This window comes from Chrysemys picta, chromosome 10 (assembly GCF_011386835.1).
Source record: "Chrysemys picta bellii isolate R12L10 chromosome 10, ASM1138683v2, whole genome shotgun sequence".
In the NCBI taxonomy this organism is placed as follows: domain Eukaryota; kingdom Metazoa; phylum Chordata; order Testudines; family Emydidae; genus Chrysemys; species Chrysemys picta.
Window position 1 is genome coordinate 49,867,171 of NC_088800.1, and position 17,625 is coordinate 49,884,795.

Consider the following 17,625-nt stretch of genomic DNA (forward strand, 5'->3'; position numbering starts at 1 on the left):
AAGAATCAAAGAAATCAGCTAGCCTACTACAAACTTTACACCTGTCAGAGACTACTTATGAATGGAATTTGATACTTTCAGGCTAATGCCATTATTTACTATTGTATTACGGTACGGTCTAGAGGCCCTGGAAGACATCAGGGACACATTGGGCTAGCACTGACAACACATAATGAAAAGATAGTCCTTGCCCCTTTATTCTCTTTCCCCACTCTCCATATTTTTGGGTCCCCCAGGTAGTTTCAGTGGCATTACACCAGTTCTTCTTTTCAGAGATACCCCGCTAGGTAGATGAGAGGGATTATGCAGTCCAGCGCAAGTCCCACTACTGCTGTCCTACGGGGGGGGGGGGGGGGGGGTGTGGAAGAAATCCACCCCCCTCTGTATCCAGGCACTGATTGGTAGACAGTGTCTCCGCAAAGAGCCAGCACAGTGAGAAGGCAGCAGCAGACAGAGCTGGGGGCAGATACAGAGAGGGTACTGTGGAAGGAGCTCAGACCATGCTTCCTCGCTGGTGGCACCCCATAGCTCTGGTAGCGTAGCCAGGAGGCAGCATTAGCAGAAAACGAGTGTGAGTGGGAGGTGCAGCACAGCTGAGCTCATGTCTATCTCCCGGCTCTCTAAAGCCCCGCCAGCGCAGGGCAGAGGGGGCAGCAAGCTGGAGGGGGAGAATGGAGATCCTTAAGACAGCTTAGCCCAGGCCTCGCTTCTGTGGGTTCTTACCGGGCCGAGGCGGGGTCAGCTCAGCCCGGGCCCGGTTCTCCGGGCCGGGGGCGGGTGCACGGGCAGCTCAGCCCGCGCCCAGCCATACTACCCCCGGCGCGGGGGCAAGGTCCCCACCTTACCCCTACGGTTTGCCCACTCCTGCTGCCGCAGCGCCCGGTCAGGTGAGTCTGCTCAGCTGATTGGGCAGGGGCAGGAAGGCGAGGTTACCCTGAGCACGTGATCAGCAGCGAGGGACTGCCATGATGGGAAGGGCGAAGAAAAGGAGGGTAGTCAGCTGCTGTCGCCATCTTAGGGAGGTCGCTCGCGCGTAAAGCCGAAGGGAGCAGATAGGGTGAGTGACGGGTCGCTCGACGCTAGGAGCAGGTTTGACGGTTGGGTTGCTGGGGGGCATGTTTGGGGGGCGAGTCGGGCGGGTGGGTTGCTGGAGGCAGGTGGGTCACTGGGGGGCAGATAGCTGGGACAGGTTTGGGCGGGGTAGCTTGGGGGCAGGTTTAGAGGGCAGCTAGTTGTGGGCATATCACTGGGGATGATTTGTGATGGGCTGCCAGCAGGGTTCTGCCAGGCAGAGCCAGAGCTCCTCAGGGGGGCTGGGCTTAGAGGGTTTTGGGGTTACAGGGGATGTGGGGGAGGGAACTTGGGTTCATTTGACCCTTTTCTGAGTTTGTGAGTGGGGTGAGCTCTGCTGCCATGAGAAGAGGCTGTGTCACCGGTCACAATAATGCAATGTGATGAGGGGCATCGAAGTCACATAATTGAAATCAAGTTGCCAGCATGTTGTAATACAATGCTCTGCTTTTAAAAACATCTTTATTCACTTTTCTCAGTAGACTAGAATAGGGACAAGCTACTTTTGCCTTTACAAATGCAATCCTGTTACCAGGATCTGGAATGGTCCCCTGCCCTCATCTCAACGCCCTTTGCAAGTAGCCCCTGGTGAGGTAGGTATTTTTGTTCTATCAATATAATGATTGGCCAAAAGTCACATGACAAGTCAGTAGGCTTTAATTTTGTACCTCCTCAGAGATCAATGCTACCGCGCCAGTCACTTCACAAATGTAAATAAAGTATTTGGAATTAGGTTGAACACATAGCAAGTGTGAAAAATCGGGACGGGGGTGGAGGGCAATAGGAGCCTATGTAAGAAAAAGCTCCAAAAATCGGGATTGTCCCTATAAAATTGGGACATCTGGTCACCCTATTTGGAATGGCTGCAGTCAGTTCCGTGAAAACTCTCCTCTACCGACCCATCTATGGCTGCTCAGTTCCTGTGGAGATCAGGCCATGGATGTGGGGAGGATTGAATTTATTTGGTAATTTTGTATCGCCAGATAGCCAGGGCTATGCGGGGTGGCTATCAGGAGGGGATTTTGCCTGAGGCTGCATGGGCTGTTTGGAGAAATTTCTTTTTAAAAGCTTTTTTGATAGGGGATTACTAGGGCGTTGCACACTTCATTACTTCTATAGGCTGTGTGCATTGCATTCCTCCATCCCACCCCACCAGCCCTCTCTGGTGCCCTTGTTGTACTTAAAGTACTGCACAGGATCTTTTCAGGGGGAATAAGACAAAACGCCACATTTATTAGTAATACATGTATTCATGAACACTGTATTATATGCATATAATATATTACACTTACACTCACACACACACACACACAAACACACTCCGTCTTGTTGTTACCAATTAGTTGCTCCCCTTAACTTCACTGGCCAGGTGAGTTAGATGGGGGAGGAGGTGGAGCCGGGCTTCTGCCGATCTGGATTGATGCTCCCATGTTGACAAGACGAGACCCGGGGTCCTCTGCAAGACACCTCACTTTTATAGCATCTTTCCTCTTATGCAAATCTATACCAGATTCAAACTCTGTGTCTGTGTCCATTGGTCCTTTGTGCTGCTTTCTTTTGAGTGTTGTCCCAATGCTGCAAAGAGGGTGTTGCTTGCTTCTAACCCCCGAGGCCGTCGGTATGTCTGCTTGTTTTTAATGAGCCCACTTGACACGTTTTATTGTCCTTGGGTCTGGCTCCCAGCCCCTCTCCAACAGTTGAGGCTGTCTGGAGGTGCTGCCTTCCATGCCTTGCTCATCCACACCTCATTCATTCAACAGGGCAATTGATTAAGAGTGGGGGGCGGGGGGGGAAGAGCTCTTGTTCTACTGCTAGCAAAAAGAAATTTTTCTTCTATCTTATTCTATCCTTAGGGGCTATAATATTATACCAAGGGCAATGCAAAGTTTCTAAATGAGGCTTTGATACAAAGTCCCATGAAAACAGAGGTCACACGTGGGTAGACCCACCACAAGGTTATATGAAGAGGCACAATGTAAAGTCATATGAAAATTATTAGAGATTTATCTACACCCTCCCATCCCCCTCTTTCAGGGAACCACCTCCACTCCCTTCCCCCATACCATTGTCTTTGACTCCCCCACTCCTTACCATGCCAGGGGCTCGGTGTGTTCCCCAGTCCTTCCTCTCCCCATACGGGGTCCCCCCATTCTCCACCCCCCATGTGCCGGGGCATGTGTCTCTTTTATACCTTTCTTCCCCTGCGGATTGGAAGGGACAGGCAGGTGGTTGGTGCCATCTCTCTTTCTCTTTGCCTCCACCACTATGGAGAAGGCTTGTGGGGGAGGCAGCACACTCAGATGGAGGAAGGAATGAAGCCTCCTTTACACCCCTTTCCCTCTGGCTCCCCTGCTGGCTGAGCATCCAGCTCTTAGCTCTCCACAGGCAGAGCCAAGAGCAACTTTTTAAGTGAAAACAGCTTTTCCGGTTGTGACATTACACCCCATATTCTTATTCCATATTCTCTTATATGAATATGGCATGACTAAGATATGTTTTATGGAAGAGGGGTGTAAAGGGGTTTGTTAGGGTCTCCCCTCTCTGGGGCGGCTGGGAGCCAGGCCGCCTCACTACTGAGGTCCACTGAGGCAGGGAACTAGCCGGGTGAAGCAGGAAACAGTCAAGGGCTCAGGCCCTCAGGTAGGGGCTGAGCAAATAGTTCGAGAACAAGCCCGGGCCCTGGGTCAGGGCAGCAAACAAACAGGGGCTCAGGCCCTCAGGCAGGGGCTGAGCAAATAGTTCAGGAACAAACCCAGACTCCCGGTTCTGGCATCTGGGGCGAGGGAGAGACTGCCACCCATAAGTGGGGTGGCAGGGGGGACGCAGGCCCACCCACTCCACTGCGTCCCAGCCCGGGGCCCTAACAGCAACAGGCAGCCTGCTGCTGTGTCAGTGGGGATCCTGGCCGCAACACACTGACATCGGCTCTGGGTGTGCCGCAGCCAGACTAGGGTCGGCTGCCCCCGGACTACTTCCTATCTCCCTCTCTAGCAGTACCTGCATCTGGTCAGTGTCCTCCACGGAATCAAGCACCATGGGCTCCTCAGGGTACTCGGCGAGCGGTAGGCTTGGCAGCCCCTCTGGGTCGCTTCCCTCCAGTAGGCTTAACAGCTTCTCTGGGGTCTGGTCGTCCTCAGGCCTTGACTGGTATGGCCAATCCTCAGGTTGGTCACAGACTGCAGAAGTCTCCCCAGTAGGAGCTAGGGCCCCAGCATCTGGCTTCTCCAGCAGCCAGGCAGCTTCTGAGCCCTGGGATGCAGCTTTTATACTTCCGGTCCTGCACTTTGACCTTTGGGAGGCAGGTGCAGGCTCCATGGCTCTGCCCACTTTGGCATCCAGAGTGGCTCATCCCTCTCTGGGGCGGCTGGGAGCCAGGTCGCCTCACTACAAGGGGCCATGTGAGGTACTGAAAAGGTTATGATCTACTGAGTGTGTTTATCTAATTTGTATGCATTTATCATTTTTTTTTATCTGAAGCTAGGAATATTGACCATGTATCTGTATTTCAAATGTGCTACTTTGGGTGACACCCACAACTAGCCCTTCAGGTACAACAATGAAAAAGTCAGACAGCTCCCAGTCAGCTGCACTGGGCAACACAGTATGGGGAGGAGGTGAGCAGCCCTCAGTGGAGAAAGAACAGGTTAAGGACTACTTAGAAAAGCTGGACATGCACAAATGTGTGAGGACATGACCATACGCTTTCCAGCTTATGGCTGCTCCCCCTGCTAAGCCAAAGTCCTTAGCTTAAGAACAGGGCCTCAGACTGTCACAATGAGAGAAGGCCGTTACACAGGCTGTGATTTTGATTCTTTCTTTTATACCTTTATAACTAGCTAAATGATAAACATATACTGACATTCTTAAAGTATAGGCCTTTACAGACGGGCCGGAATTTATATCCTAACAATAAATTTGTTTTGTTTATTATTAAACCCAGTTTGTGCAATTTCTAATTGGGAGAGGGCGAACTTTTATGAGCTTGCCTTATACACAAGACATGTTGTGCAGGACAATATACCTTAGGGTCTGCACTCCAAGAGAGGTGGGCACCTGAGTGCTGGAGCAAGTCCCTTAAGCTGAGTCTTCCCAGAGCTAATCTCAATGTCTGTCTTTCTGCAGCTTGGTGTAGCAGAGGAGGCTTAAGAGCCTGGCTCAGCAAGACAGGTTAAAGGGGGCTCAGGCTGGCAGAACAGTCGGGCTCAGTAGTATCTCAATACATCAGATGGCACCTTGAAGGTGGGCAATCCGTCAGATCAGTGTTCCTGATTTTCACCAGAATCAATAGAGTTCAGCCCACTGATACCTAGAACATCCCCTGAAAATTTTGGATTGATCAGATATGATTTCAAAAGTTATCATGTTACACCCAGACAAACAGAGAAATGCCATTGGATTGAGCATAGGACCTTGTTTAATTTGGCCAATTATCATTAGTATTGTGGTAGTGCCACTATAGAGCGCCAGGCATACCCCATTGCGCTAGGCACTATACAAATACAGAAAAAAAAGCTGACCATCTATATGTGTTTTATATCATGTAAATGCCTAGAGAGCTGGCTTGCTATGCCCACTAATGAACTAACATAATTCAGTGAAATGTGAGCCCTTTCTTTGTTTATGGAGCAGAGGTAAATATGTGATTCCAGAACGTCTAACTTCGTTTCTCCAAGAATTTTAGGTCCTTAGGAAAAATATCACACCTTTTGAAAATCATGGCCACAGGTGGTGTCTGGAACGTGGGCAAGGCAAGTTATTTTTCAATATTATTTTTAACCTGACTGTGTCCCTTTAATAGTGACTTTACCTGAGGTCACACAGTGAGTCAGTGGTAATCTAAAATAGAATCCAGTTCTGACTCTCCGTTCTAACTGCTAGTTACCTGCTTCTTCCTCTCCAGTGATCATGATGATGACAGCAAAAAGGTTCACTTTTATAATGTTTTCAATCTTCCCATTGACTTCAATGGGAGTTGGATCAGGCCCCAAATGTTTCAAACAGATAAATTACAAGCTGGGGACATCATCCATATTTCCCTTCAGTTTAAGCAAGTGTCTCAAATAGTCCACCTGCTAGCTCCTTCGTTTTGCTTATGTTCTTCTTGCCCCTTAATTGATGGTCCCCTGCATGAGATGGTTCTTCCTTCTCAAGAATTCTTTAATATGTAATTTTTGCTTGTCCACTTGCCTGTTGGTTCACACTCCAGCAACACTGCATAGAAAGACAAGTTCCTTATCAAGTTTTGTATTTGGGCAGGGCACTGATGCAATCTGCTGTCTGGTGAATCACATTGCACACAGATAAATGATAAGGAATTGAATTACGTGTGTGTAACATCTCAGGCTGGCCAGCAATCTAATATAGGTAAGGTTTTATACTGCACTAAGCACCATAGTAGCTGACAATGATGTCAAAGTCCTCATCTACACTATGGAAACTACCCCTTGCTGCCAATGGGTGACAGCAGCAGGGCAGCTGCAAGTTCAGCCAAGGAAAAGCCATGCTCAGCAGTGTGTCGGAAATCCTTAGTTAAGAATTGCTCAGAGCAGGTTTGGAACAGTTTTTCTGAAAGGGTGTGGAACACAGGTTGTTCCTGCCCTAATAGGTAGTTAAACCATGTTCAGCGGCACCCATCACTGACCCTTTGGGACTTTTACTGGAGTTTAACCCATTACTGAGCCCAGCTGTTGTCAGTAATGGTTCATTTTCCAGCATGGTCATAAGCTGAAGAAACAGGGAGGCCATTTGGAAGAGAGAAAATGCCATCCACAAATACATTCCAATGCCAGGCTGTTTGCTCAAGAGGGAGAGTGCCTTCTGAAGGTGCAATATTGTGTGTATGCATAAAAAGGTGAGTGTGGGCCTCACACTCTACTATGAGATCAAAAGGACATGTTGGTATGTGCAAATAAATGTGAATAGGCTTGTTCTACCTCCAGAGCCAATTTGGGGAGAACTTCCCAGATTATGGAAGAGAAATTTATTTAAAATGTAAATTTTCATTGCTTAAAGATGTTTAAACTGCAGTTAGGGATGGTCTAGGTATAAAGTATCAGGGGGTAGCCGTGTTAGTCTGTATCTACAAAAACAACAAGGAGTCTGGTGGCACCTTAAAGACTAACAGATATATTTGGGCATAAGCTTTCGTGAGTTAAAACCTCACTTCTTCGGATGCATCCGAAGAAGTGAGGTTTTAACTCACGAAAGCTTATGCCCAAATATATCTGTTAGTCTTTAAGGTGCCACCAGACTCCTTGTTGTTTTTGGTCTAGGTATACTGAATCCTGCCTTGGCGCAAGGGGACAGACTAGCTGTAATCCCTTCCAGCCCTGCATTTTTAGGATTCTGTTTAATATCCATTGATTAAGGATGTTCTGACTTGATCTGGCATATTAATAAGACTTTTTTGACACCTGCATGACATCAGTTCTAAATATGGCAGGCGACCAGTTTGGCTTAACAGTGAAATCCTTGCTGATCTTAAACGCAAAAAAGAAACTTACAAAAAGTGGAAGATTGGACAAAAGACCAGGGAGGACTATAAAAATATTGCTCAGGCATGCAGGAGTGAAATCAGGAGGGCCAAATCACACTTGGAGTTGCAGCTAGCAAGAGATGTTAAGAGTAACAAGAAGGTTTTTTTCAGGTATGTTAGCAACAAGAAGAAGGTCAAGGAAGGTGTGGGCCCCTTACTGAATGAGGGAGGCAACCTAGTGACAGAGGATGTGGAAAAAGCTAATATACTCAATGCTTTTTTTGCCTCTGTCTTCACGAACAAGGTCAGCTCCCAGACTGCTGCACTGGGCAGCACAGCATGGGGAGGAGGTGATCAGCCCTCTGTGGAGAAAGAAGTGGTTCGGGACTATTTAGAAAAGCTGGATGAGCACAAATCCATAGGGCCGGATGCATTGCATCCGAGGGTGATAAAGTAGTTGGCAGATGTGATTGCAGAGCCATTGGCCATTATCTTTGAAAACTCATGGCGATCGGGGGAGGTCCCGGATGACTGGAAAAAGGCTAATGTAGTGCCCATCTTTAAAAAAAGGAAGGAGGAGGATCTGGGGAACTACAGGCCACTCAACCTCCCCTCAGTCCCTGGAAAAATCATGGAGCAGGTCCTCAAGGAATCAATTCTGAAGCACTTAAAGGAGGGGAAAGTGATCAGAAACAGTCAGCATGGATTCACCAACGGCAAGTCATGCCTGACTAACCTAATTGCCTTCTACGAGGAGATAACTGGGTCTGTGGATGAGGGGAAAGCAGTGGACGTGTTATTCCTTGACTTTAGCAAAGCTTTTGATACGGTCTCCCACAGTATTCTTGCCGGCAAGTTAAAGAAATATGCTCTGGATGGACTATAAGGTGGATAGAAAGCTGGCTAGATTGTCGGTCTCAACGGGTAGTGATCAATGGCTCCATGTCTAGTTGGCAGCTGGTATCAAGCGGAATGCCCCAAGGGTCGGTCCTGGGGCTGGTTTTGTTCAATATCTTCATTAATGATCTGGATGATGGGATTAATTAATTGCACCCTCAGCAAGTTTGCAGATGATACTAAACTGGGAGGAGTGGTAGATATGCTGGAGGGTAGGGATAGCATACAGAGGGACCAATATAAATTAGAGGATTGGGCCAAAAGAAATTTGAGGTTCAACAAGGACAAGTGCAGAGTCCTGCACTGAGGATGGAAGAATCCCATCCACTTCTACAGACTAGGGACCGAGTGGCTAAGCAGCAGTTCCGCAGAAAAGGACCTATGGGTTACAGTGGACGAGAAGCTGGATATGAGTCAACAGTGTGCCCTTGTTGCCAAGAAGGCTAACGGCAGTTTGGGCTGTATAAGTAGAAGCATTGCCAGCAGATCGAGGGACGTGATCATTCCCCTCTATTCAGCATTGGTGAGACCTCATCTGGAGTACTGTGTCCAGTTTTGGGCCCCACACTACAAGAAGGATGTGGAAAAATTGGAAAGAGTCCAGTGGAGGGCAACAAAAATGATTAGGGGGCTGGAGCATATGACTTATGAGGAGAGGTTGAGGGAACTCAGGGGGAGGGATAGCTCAGTGGTTTGAGCATTGGCCTGCTAAACCCAGGGTTGTGAGTTCACTCCTTGAGGGGGCCATTTGGGGATTTAGTTGGGGATTGGTCCTGCTTTGAGCAGGAGGTTGGACAAGATGATTTCCTGAGGTCCCTTTCAACCCTAAGAATCTATGATTCCATGAACTGGGATTGTTTAGTCTGCAGAAGAGAAGAATGAGGGGGGATTTGATAGCTGCTTTCAACTACCTGAAAGGGGGTTCCAATGAGGATGGATCTAAACTGTTCTCAGTGGCACCAGATGACAGAACAAGGAGTAATGGTCTCAAGTTGCAGGTTTAGGTTGGATATTAGGAAAAACTTTTTCATAGGAGGGTGGTGAAGCACTGGAATGGGTTACCTAGGGAAATGGTGGAATGTCCTTCCTTAGAGGTTTTTAAGGTCAGGCTTGACAAAGCCCTGGCTGCGATGATTTAGTTGGGAATTGGTCCTGCTTTGAGCAGGGGGTTGGACTAGATGACCTCCTGAGGTCCCTTCCAACCCTGATATTCTATGATTCTATGAAGAGGTTGCAAGCCAAAGGGTGAGTCACTGAACCTGCTGAAGGATGCATGCATAATAGCTTGAAGCTTTCTCCATGCTGCTGGAAAGAGCAAAGCAGTCTGTGCTTAGATGTACGACTTTGAATCCTACCTAATCACTAGGCTGTAACTACAGGATTCAACCTACCTTTGCCCAGTTTCTAGAATATTTAATTCTGCTTAACTTTTGTCCGTTTCAATTTTCTCTATTTTCAGTGCCACATTGACTTTATTTGAGAGGATCAGAACTGCCAACTGTTATTGGAAGTTTCTGAAAGACCTGAGATTAATGCATCAGAGGAGGCCAATGAGAGACAAGGATGCTAGCGTGAGAATGGATCAAAAGTATGGGGAAGGCTCATCTCCAAAAGGTACTGATAAAGCTGCTAGCTGTGACCTGATCTCTAAACAGTTTGCATTATGTACACTCTAGATTGTTCAACAATTCCAAACCAACCAACATGCCAAAGGGATCTCAGCTTCTGATCTCTCATGTACACTCACTCAGGTATCTAAAAAATAGTCTTAATCCTTAATATCTGGTCTGAAACTGGTTTCATGGATGACCTGGTGAATACATCAGTCTGGGACTCTCATGCTTTCATGGGGTTTCATCTCAGTATGCACGACCCAAAGAGGAAAGAGGTTTTTTAGGCAGTAATTATAATTTTTAACTCCTTGTCTCCACAAAAGGAACAGAGGCTGACAGTCAAATTGGCAGCCCCTATGGAGGGAACGGCATAAACATGGCAGCCTGAAGTGCTGACAAAGAGCCATGATTGAACCAGTCAGCATGGCTGCTAGGCAAGTGAGAATGGAGAGAAGACTTCAGTCTACGCTACATGCACCTGGTTACCTCTAGGAAAGATTGGACTGAGCCAACTCTTAACCAAGAGCAGGGGTCTCAAACATGCGGAGCTCTTCCCTGCGGCCTGTGGAGCTCCCCACGCCTCCCCCCGTTACTTCCTGTCGCCACCAAACTCCCCTCACCCCTGCCCCCCCGAGTTATTTTCTGTGCCTGTTAAGCTCCCCGTGCACTGCTCCCCAATGTTTGGGGCACCTGCCACCCCCACACGCCCCCCCGGAGTGTCTCCCGGCACCCACTTGCTGCCTCCTCACTGCCCCAGAGCCTGGAGTCTGCAGCACATGGGTCACCAGCACACGTTGAATCCGCTCCGCTCTGCAGGCTTCCGGCAGGTCCTAGTGTTCCTCTGCACTAGGGCCAGGGCAGGCTGCCCTTCCCCTGCCCTTCTGCCCTAGTCCTGAGCCTCTCTCTTCAGTGAGGTGCTGCCACACTGGAGTCGTTCTAGGTAAGCGGCGCCAGGCCGGAGTCTGCACCCCAACCCCCTGTCCGGAGCCCCCTGCCACATCCCACACCCTCCTGCACCCCAACTCCCTGCTCTGAGCCCCCTGCCGCACCCCAACCCCCTGCTGCACCCCGCACCCTAATTCCCTGCCCTGAGCCCCCTGCTGCACACCTTCTGCACCTCAACTCCCTGCCCTGAGCCCCCATCACACCCTGCACCCCAACCCCCTGTCCGGAGCCCCTGCCACATCCCACACCCTCCTGCACCCAACTCCCTGCTGCACCCCTCCTGCACCCCACACCCCAATTCCCTGCCCTGAGCCCCCGCCGTACCCTACACACCACCTGCACCTCAACTCCCTGCCCTGAGCCCCCATCACACCCCGCACCCCTCCTGCACCGCCTGGGGGCAGAGAGGGGGTAGAGTTGGGGTGAGGACTTCAGGGAAGGGGTTGGAATGGGGGCAGGGAAGAGGTGGGGTAGGGGCGGCGCCTCATAGAAGGGGTGGAGTGGGGGTGGGGCCGGGGGCAGCAAGGGGTGGGTGTCAGTGATGCGGCCCTCAGGCCAATGCACTAGTCCTCATGTGGCCCTCATGGTCATTTGAGTTTGAGACCCCTGACCAAGAGCCTGATCCTTCAAAGTCAATGAGAGTTGCAGATGCTCAGCATTTTGCAGAAGACATTTTAGATTCTCCAGGATTGGGACCTATAAGAATAGCTGTACATACTAGGTGCAAGGTGTTGCATTATAAAGCTTTTTCAGGGTTTTCTAATGCTTTTATTGATGTTATTTATCATTTATTATTTGTATTATCATACCACCTAGGAACCCCAGTCGTGGACCAGAAACCTGTTGTGAGAGGTGGTGTGAAAACACAGCAAAGCCAGTCCCTGCTCCAAAGAGCTGACAGTCTTGGATTTGGAACATCAATACCAAAACCAGCTTGACCAAGAAACAACTCATTCAAAAATTTTAAGGACTTAACATCTTTAATCCCGTCCCTTGCTAATGCTGGGCTGCCCGGGCCGAGGGAAGCACGAAGCTGCCGGGGAGAGGGGATCTGCCCGCCAGCTGCGGAGCGCTCGGCCGCCGAGCCCTGAGCTGCCGCAGGAGGCGGCCGCGGCGATATTGGGGCCGCGCTGAGCGTGGGGCACGATGACTGAGGAGCCGGCCCCTTCGCTCCTCCGGCCGCGCCCGCTGCCCCCCCCCAATGGCTCCTCCAGAGTCTGGCCGTGCTGCCCGCCTCCCCCTTGCCTGCAGAAGCCCAGCGCCGGCCTGGCAGGCGCCGCTTTTGAAAAAAATGCTGGGCTGCCCGGGCTGAAGGAAGCAGGAAGCTGCCAGGGAGAGGGGATCTCGCCAGCTGCTGTCTGCCCCACTGCTCCGCTCCCCCCAGCCCCCGGGAGAAGCGAGCAGCGCCCGCCCGCCACCCCTTCCACGTGCCCAACCCCCCTCCGTGGACCGAGCCCCTCCGAGGGGGGGCGCAGCATGGCCGCAGCATGGCCGGAGGAACCAAGGGGGAGGGGGGGCACGGCGCGGCTGGAGGAGCCAGCCATGGGTGGGGGGCGCGGAGCGGCTGGAGGAGGAGCCAAGGGGTTGCCTTTTTTATGTTTGCTCCCCCTGCACTTAGAACCTGGCTACGCCACTGATCCCTGTATAGGGATCTGCTCCCCCATCCACCCAACCCCCATGCATCCAGACACCCTAATCCCCAGACCCTCGCACCGAGCCTCACCCCCCTGCACTCAGAACCCCCCATGATGAGCCTCACTTCCCCTACACCTGGACCACCCTGAAGAGCCACCCACACCCGGATCCCCACCTCACCGAGCCCCAACCAGCTCTACCTGGATCCCCACCCCACTGAGCCCCCCCACACCTAGACCCCCCTGCCGAGCTCTATCCCCCCCCACATCTAGACACACACACACACACACCCTGCTGAGCCCCAGCCACCTTCACCTGGACTACCTTCACCTGCAGAATCCCATTGCTGTTGCACCCAGAACCCCCCAACAAGGCCCTGTGCATTCAGATCCCCTCCACACCCAGAACCTCCACTGAGCCGCCTGCACCCAGATTGCTCCACACAGAACCCTCTCAACCCACAGCTGGCTCCCCCGACACTAAGCCCCTCCACACTTGGACCTTACCTTGCTGAGCCTGCCTGCCCACACCTGGTGCACCTGGGAAGGAGGGGCAGGGCCCTGGGGTGTTTCTGGGGCAGGCCTGGTCCTTTCATTGTGTGTCAGTTCTGTGCAGCCTCACTGCTGAGTCTGTGTCCCAGGGGGGCTGCACAGTGATCTCCTACCTCTGTGTAGCCAGTGGCCTGTGCTCCCCAGTGCTATTCTGGAGCCTCCACATTTATTTGACAAATAAAATTTGAAGAATTTTAAAATATTGTGTGCAGACATTGATTTGTACAAATTAGAATGTTCTAATTTTTTCCTTAAGTAAATTACCTGACCTTCATCTCAATGATTTCTTGTCTGAAAATTTCCTAAACTGGGAATAAATGTATCAAGGAAAATTAAGGGACCCTGCAATGCACAATTATTTATATTAGATAAATTAGATAGCAGTTAGTCCTATGCGCTTCTTAGGCCTGGTCTACACTACGACTTTAATTTGGATTTATCAGCGTTAATTCGAATTTACCCTGCAACCGTCCACACAACGACGCTATTTATTTCGAAATAAAGGGCCCTTTAAATCGATTTCTGTACTCCACCCCGACGAGCGGAGTAGCGCCAAAATCGATTTTAACATTTCGAATTAGGGATAGTGTGGCCGCAATTCGATGGTATTGGCCTCCGGGAGCTATCCCACAATCTAAACTCGGATGCACTGGCCAGGTAGACAGGAAAAGCCCCGCGAACATTTGAATTTCATTTCCTGTTTGCCCAGCGTGGAGAGCACAGGTGACCACAGATAGCTCATCAGCACAGGTAACCATGCAAGCCGATAATCGAAAAAGAGCACCAGCATGGACCGTACGGGAGGTACTGGATCTGATCGCTATATGGGGAGAGGATTCAGTGCTTGCAAAACTTCGTTCTAAAAGACGAAATGCCAAAACTTTTGAAAAAATCTCCAAGGGCATGATGGAGAGAGGCCACAATAGGGACTCAGATCAGTGCCGCGTGAAAGTCAAGGAGCTCAGACAAGCCTATCAAAAAACAAAGGAGGCAAACAGTCGCTCTGGGTCAGAGCCGCGGACATGCCGCTTCTACGCCGAGCTGCATGCAATTCTAGGGGGGGCCGCCACCACTACCCCACCTGTGATCATGGATTCCGGGTCGGGGATAGTCTCATCAGCTACACCTGAGGATTCTGCCGATGGGGGAGAGGAGGAGGAGGAGGAGGATGAGCTTGCAGAGAGCACACAGCACTCCGTTCTCCCCAACAGCCAGGATCTTTTTCTCAGCCTGACTGAAGTACCCTCCCAACCCAGTATCCAAGACCATGACCCCATGGAAGGGACCTCAGGTGAATTTACCTTTTAAAATATAAAACTTGTTTTAAAAGCAAACGGTTTTTAATGATTACTTTGCCCTGAGGACTTGGGATGCATTCGCGGTCAGTTCAGCTACTGGAAAAGTCTGTTAACGTGTCTGGGGATGGAGCGGAAATCCTCTAGGGACATCTCCATGAAGCTCTCCTGGAGGTACTCCAAAAGCCTTGCCACAAGGTTTCTGGGCAGTGCATCCTTATTCTGTCCTCCATGGTAGGACACTTGACCACGCCATGCTTGCAGCAAGTAATCTGGTATCATTGCCTGACAAAGCCTGGCAGCGTATGGTCCCGGTGTTTGCTGGCATTCAAGCAACATCCGTTCTTTATCTTGTTGTGTAATCCTCAGGAGAGTGATATCACTCATGGTAACCTGGTTGAAATACGGGAACTTAATTAAGGGGACAGAGGTGGCCATTCCTACTGGGCTGTTTGCCTGTGGCTGAAAATAAATCCTTCCCTGCAGTTAGCCAAGCGCAGATGGGAAATTGGCCCTGAGCTTTTCGCGTTTGGCTAGCAGGGATCTTCCCTGTTACCAGCCACGCGGTGGGGGGAGGGGTACCGTGATCATCCCAGAGAATTCATGGCGGGGGGGGGGGGGGTGGTTAGTTTTTCTGCTGCTGCTGAATGTTAACAGAAAAACCGCAGCACTCTACGGGCTTTGCTTGGTATGTGGGAAAGGAGGGCGCAGAAGCCGTAAGACAATGGCTTACCATGGCTGCATGCAAGCCGAATTCTGTTGCCCAGACCTGTGATCTCTAGCAGCAAAGCCACAGGCACTCAGTATTAAGAGGCAAAATGCGACCTTGCACAGAAATCACATGTGCTATGTAATGTGAATAGTGTTGGTCACCGTGAAAGAGTATAAGCATTGTTCTGCAAAATGTATCTTTTTAAACAATTCTCTCTTTTTTCCCCTCCCTACAGCAGCTGCAAATTCCTCAAGCCTCCCTCCTCCATCCCGAAGGCTATCACAGATAAGGCGTCGTAAAAAGAAGACGCGAGACGAGATGTTTGCAGAAATTATGGAATCCAGCCGCAGTGACAGAGCTCATCTGAATGAGTGGAAGGAAACGGTTTCAAAGTATAGGAAAGAAGCCAGTGAACGTGAGGACAGGAGGGACCAACGTGAGGACAGGAGGGACCAACGTGAGGACAGGAGAGACGCTCGAGATGAGAGGTGGCGGCAGGAAGATCAGAGGAGGCAGGATGCAACGCTGGGGCTGCTGCGTGAGCAAACAGACATGCTCCGGCGTCTTGTGGAGCTTCAGGAACGGCTCCAGGAAAACAGAGTGCCGCTACAGCCCCTGTACCCCCCTCTCCCCTCCCCGTGTTCCATATCCTCCTCACCCAGACGTGTAAGAATGCGGGGGGGGGGGGAGGCTCCGTACACCTTCCCATTCCACCCCAGTGGACAGCCCAAGCAAAAGGCTGTCATTTTTTTAACCTTTTTTTTAGTGGCCTTTTCCTTCCCACCGATCCTCCTCCCAAATCCCACCCGGGTTCCCTCCCTCTTTTTCTAATCTATTAATAAAGAATAAATGATTTTTAAATGATAGTGACTTTATTTGGTTTGAAAGCAAGCTGGGGGAAGGGGGAGGGTGGGTTCCTTACAGAAAATGAGTCAATAAAGGGGGCAGGTTTTCATGAAGGAGAAACAAACAGATATTTCACACTGTAGCCTGGCCAGTCATGAAACTGGTTTTCAAAGCTTCTCTGATGCACAGCGCTTCCTGGTGTGCTCTTCTAATCGCCCTGGTGTCTGGCTGCGCGTAATCAGCAGCCAGGCGATTTGCCTCAGCCTCCTACCCCGCCATAAAGGTCTCCCCCTTACTTTCACAGAGATTGTGGAGCACGCAGCAAGCAGAAATAACAATGGGGAGATTTCTTTGGCTGAGGTCAGAGCGAGTCAATAATGAACGCCAGCGACCTTTTAAATGGCCAAATGCACATTCTACCACCATTCTGCACTTGCTCAGCCTGTAGTTGAACAGCTCCTGACTCCTGTCCAGGCTGCCTGTGTATGGCTTCATGAGCCATGGCATTAAGGGGTAGGCTGGGTCCCCAAGAATAACTATTGGCATTTCAACATCCCCAACGGTTATTTTCTGGTCCGGAAAGTAAGTCCCTTGCTGCAGCCCTTTAAACAGAATAGTGTTCCTGAAGACGCGAGCGTCATGAACCCTTCCCGCCCAGCCCGCGTTGATGTTGGTGAAACGTCCCTTGTGATCCACAAGTGCTTGCAGCACCATTGAAAAATACCCCTTGCGGTTTATGTACTCGGTGGCTTGGTGCCAAGATAGGGATATGGGTTCCATCTATCGCCCCACCACAGTTAGGGAATCCCATTGCAGCAAAGCCATCCACTATGGCCTGCACATTTCCCAGAGTCACTAACTTTCATAGCAGCACCTGAGTGATTGCTTTGGCTGCTTGCATCACAGCAGCCCCCACAGTAGATTTGCCCATTCCAAATTGATTCCCGACTGACCGGTAGCTGTCTGGCGTTGCAAGCTTCCACAGGGCTATCGCCACGCACTTCTCAACTGTGAGGGCTGCTCTCATCTTGGTATTCTGGCGTTTCAGGGCAGGGGACAGCAAGTCACAAAGTTCATGAAAGTGACCTTACGCATGCGAAAGTTCTGCAGCCACTGGGAATCATCCCACACCTGCAACACTATGCGGTCCCACCAGTCTGTGCTTGTTTCCCTTGCCCAGAATCGGCGTTCCATGGATAGAACCTGCCCCATTAACAACATGATCTCCAAAGCACCGGGACCCGTGGTTTCACAGAATTCTGTGTCCGTGTCCATGTCCATGTCCTCATCATGCTTGTCGCTGCGCTACCGCCGCTGCTGCCTCCTCGCCTTGTTTTTCTGGTCCTGGCTCAGCATAAACTCCACGAGAATGCGCGAGGTGTTTACAATGTTCATGACTGCTGTCTTGAGCTCAGCGGGCTCCATGCTTGCCGTGGTATGGAGTCTGCAGTGTTCACCCAGGAAAAAAGGCGCGAAATGGTTGTCTGCCGTCCGTTGCTTTCATGCAGGGAGGGAGGAGGTGAGGCTGTATCCAGAACCACCTGTGACGATGTTTTTTGTCCCATCAGGCACTGGGATCTCAACC

At 50.6% G+C, this 17,625-nt stretch overlaps 2 protein-coding genes across 13 annotated transcripts in view; one reads left to right on the forward strand and one right to left on the reverse strand.

Annotated features, from left to right (window-relative positions):
* The window catches only part of AMDHD2 (amidohydrolase domain containing 2), a 27,218-nt gene extending 26,273 nt beyond the window's left edge, over window positions 1-945 (reverse strand). For 2 of the 6 annotated variants that reach the window (XM_065558645.1, XM_065558642.1), the window contains exon 1: window positions 846-945. The gene's annotated coding sequence lies outside the window, so the exon portion shown is untranslated. Of the gene's footprint in view, window positions 1-723 lie in introns of all 6 variants that reach the window. The other 4 variants (XM_065558644.1, XM_065558641.1, XM_065558643.1 and 1 more) reach the window with 4 other exon arrangements.
* LOC101932413 (uncharacterized) overlaps window positions 1-16,313 on the forward strand; it is a 16,649-nt gene extending 336 nt beyond the window's left edge. Inside the window, exons 1-7 of one of the 7 annotated variants that reach the window (XM_065558647.1) lie at window positions 917-1,057; window positions 1,554-1,664; window positions 5,745-5,819; window positions 6,328-6,435; window positions 9,903-10,057; window positions 11,818-14,478; window positions 15,430-16,313. In XM_065558647.1, the coding sequence (XP_065414719.1) occupies window positions 13,944-14,478; window positions 15,430-16,025 (1,131 nt within the window). In that variant the 5' untranslated portion in view covers window positions 917-1,057; window positions 1,554-1,664; window positions 5,745-5,819; ... (1 more) ...; window positions 9,903-10,057; window positions 11,818-13,943 and the 3' untranslated portion in view covers window positions 16,026-16,313. Of the gene's footprint in view, window positions 1-916; window positions 1,058-1,550; window positions 1,665-5,744; window positions 5,820-6,327; window positions 6,436-9,902; window positions 10,058-11,817; window positions 14,479-15,429 lie in introns of those variants that run through there. The other 6 variants (XM_065558648.1, XM_065558649.1, XM_065558650.1 and 3 more) reach the window with 6 other exon arrangements.
* Window positions 16,314-17,625: the final 1,312 nt, after the last annotated feature.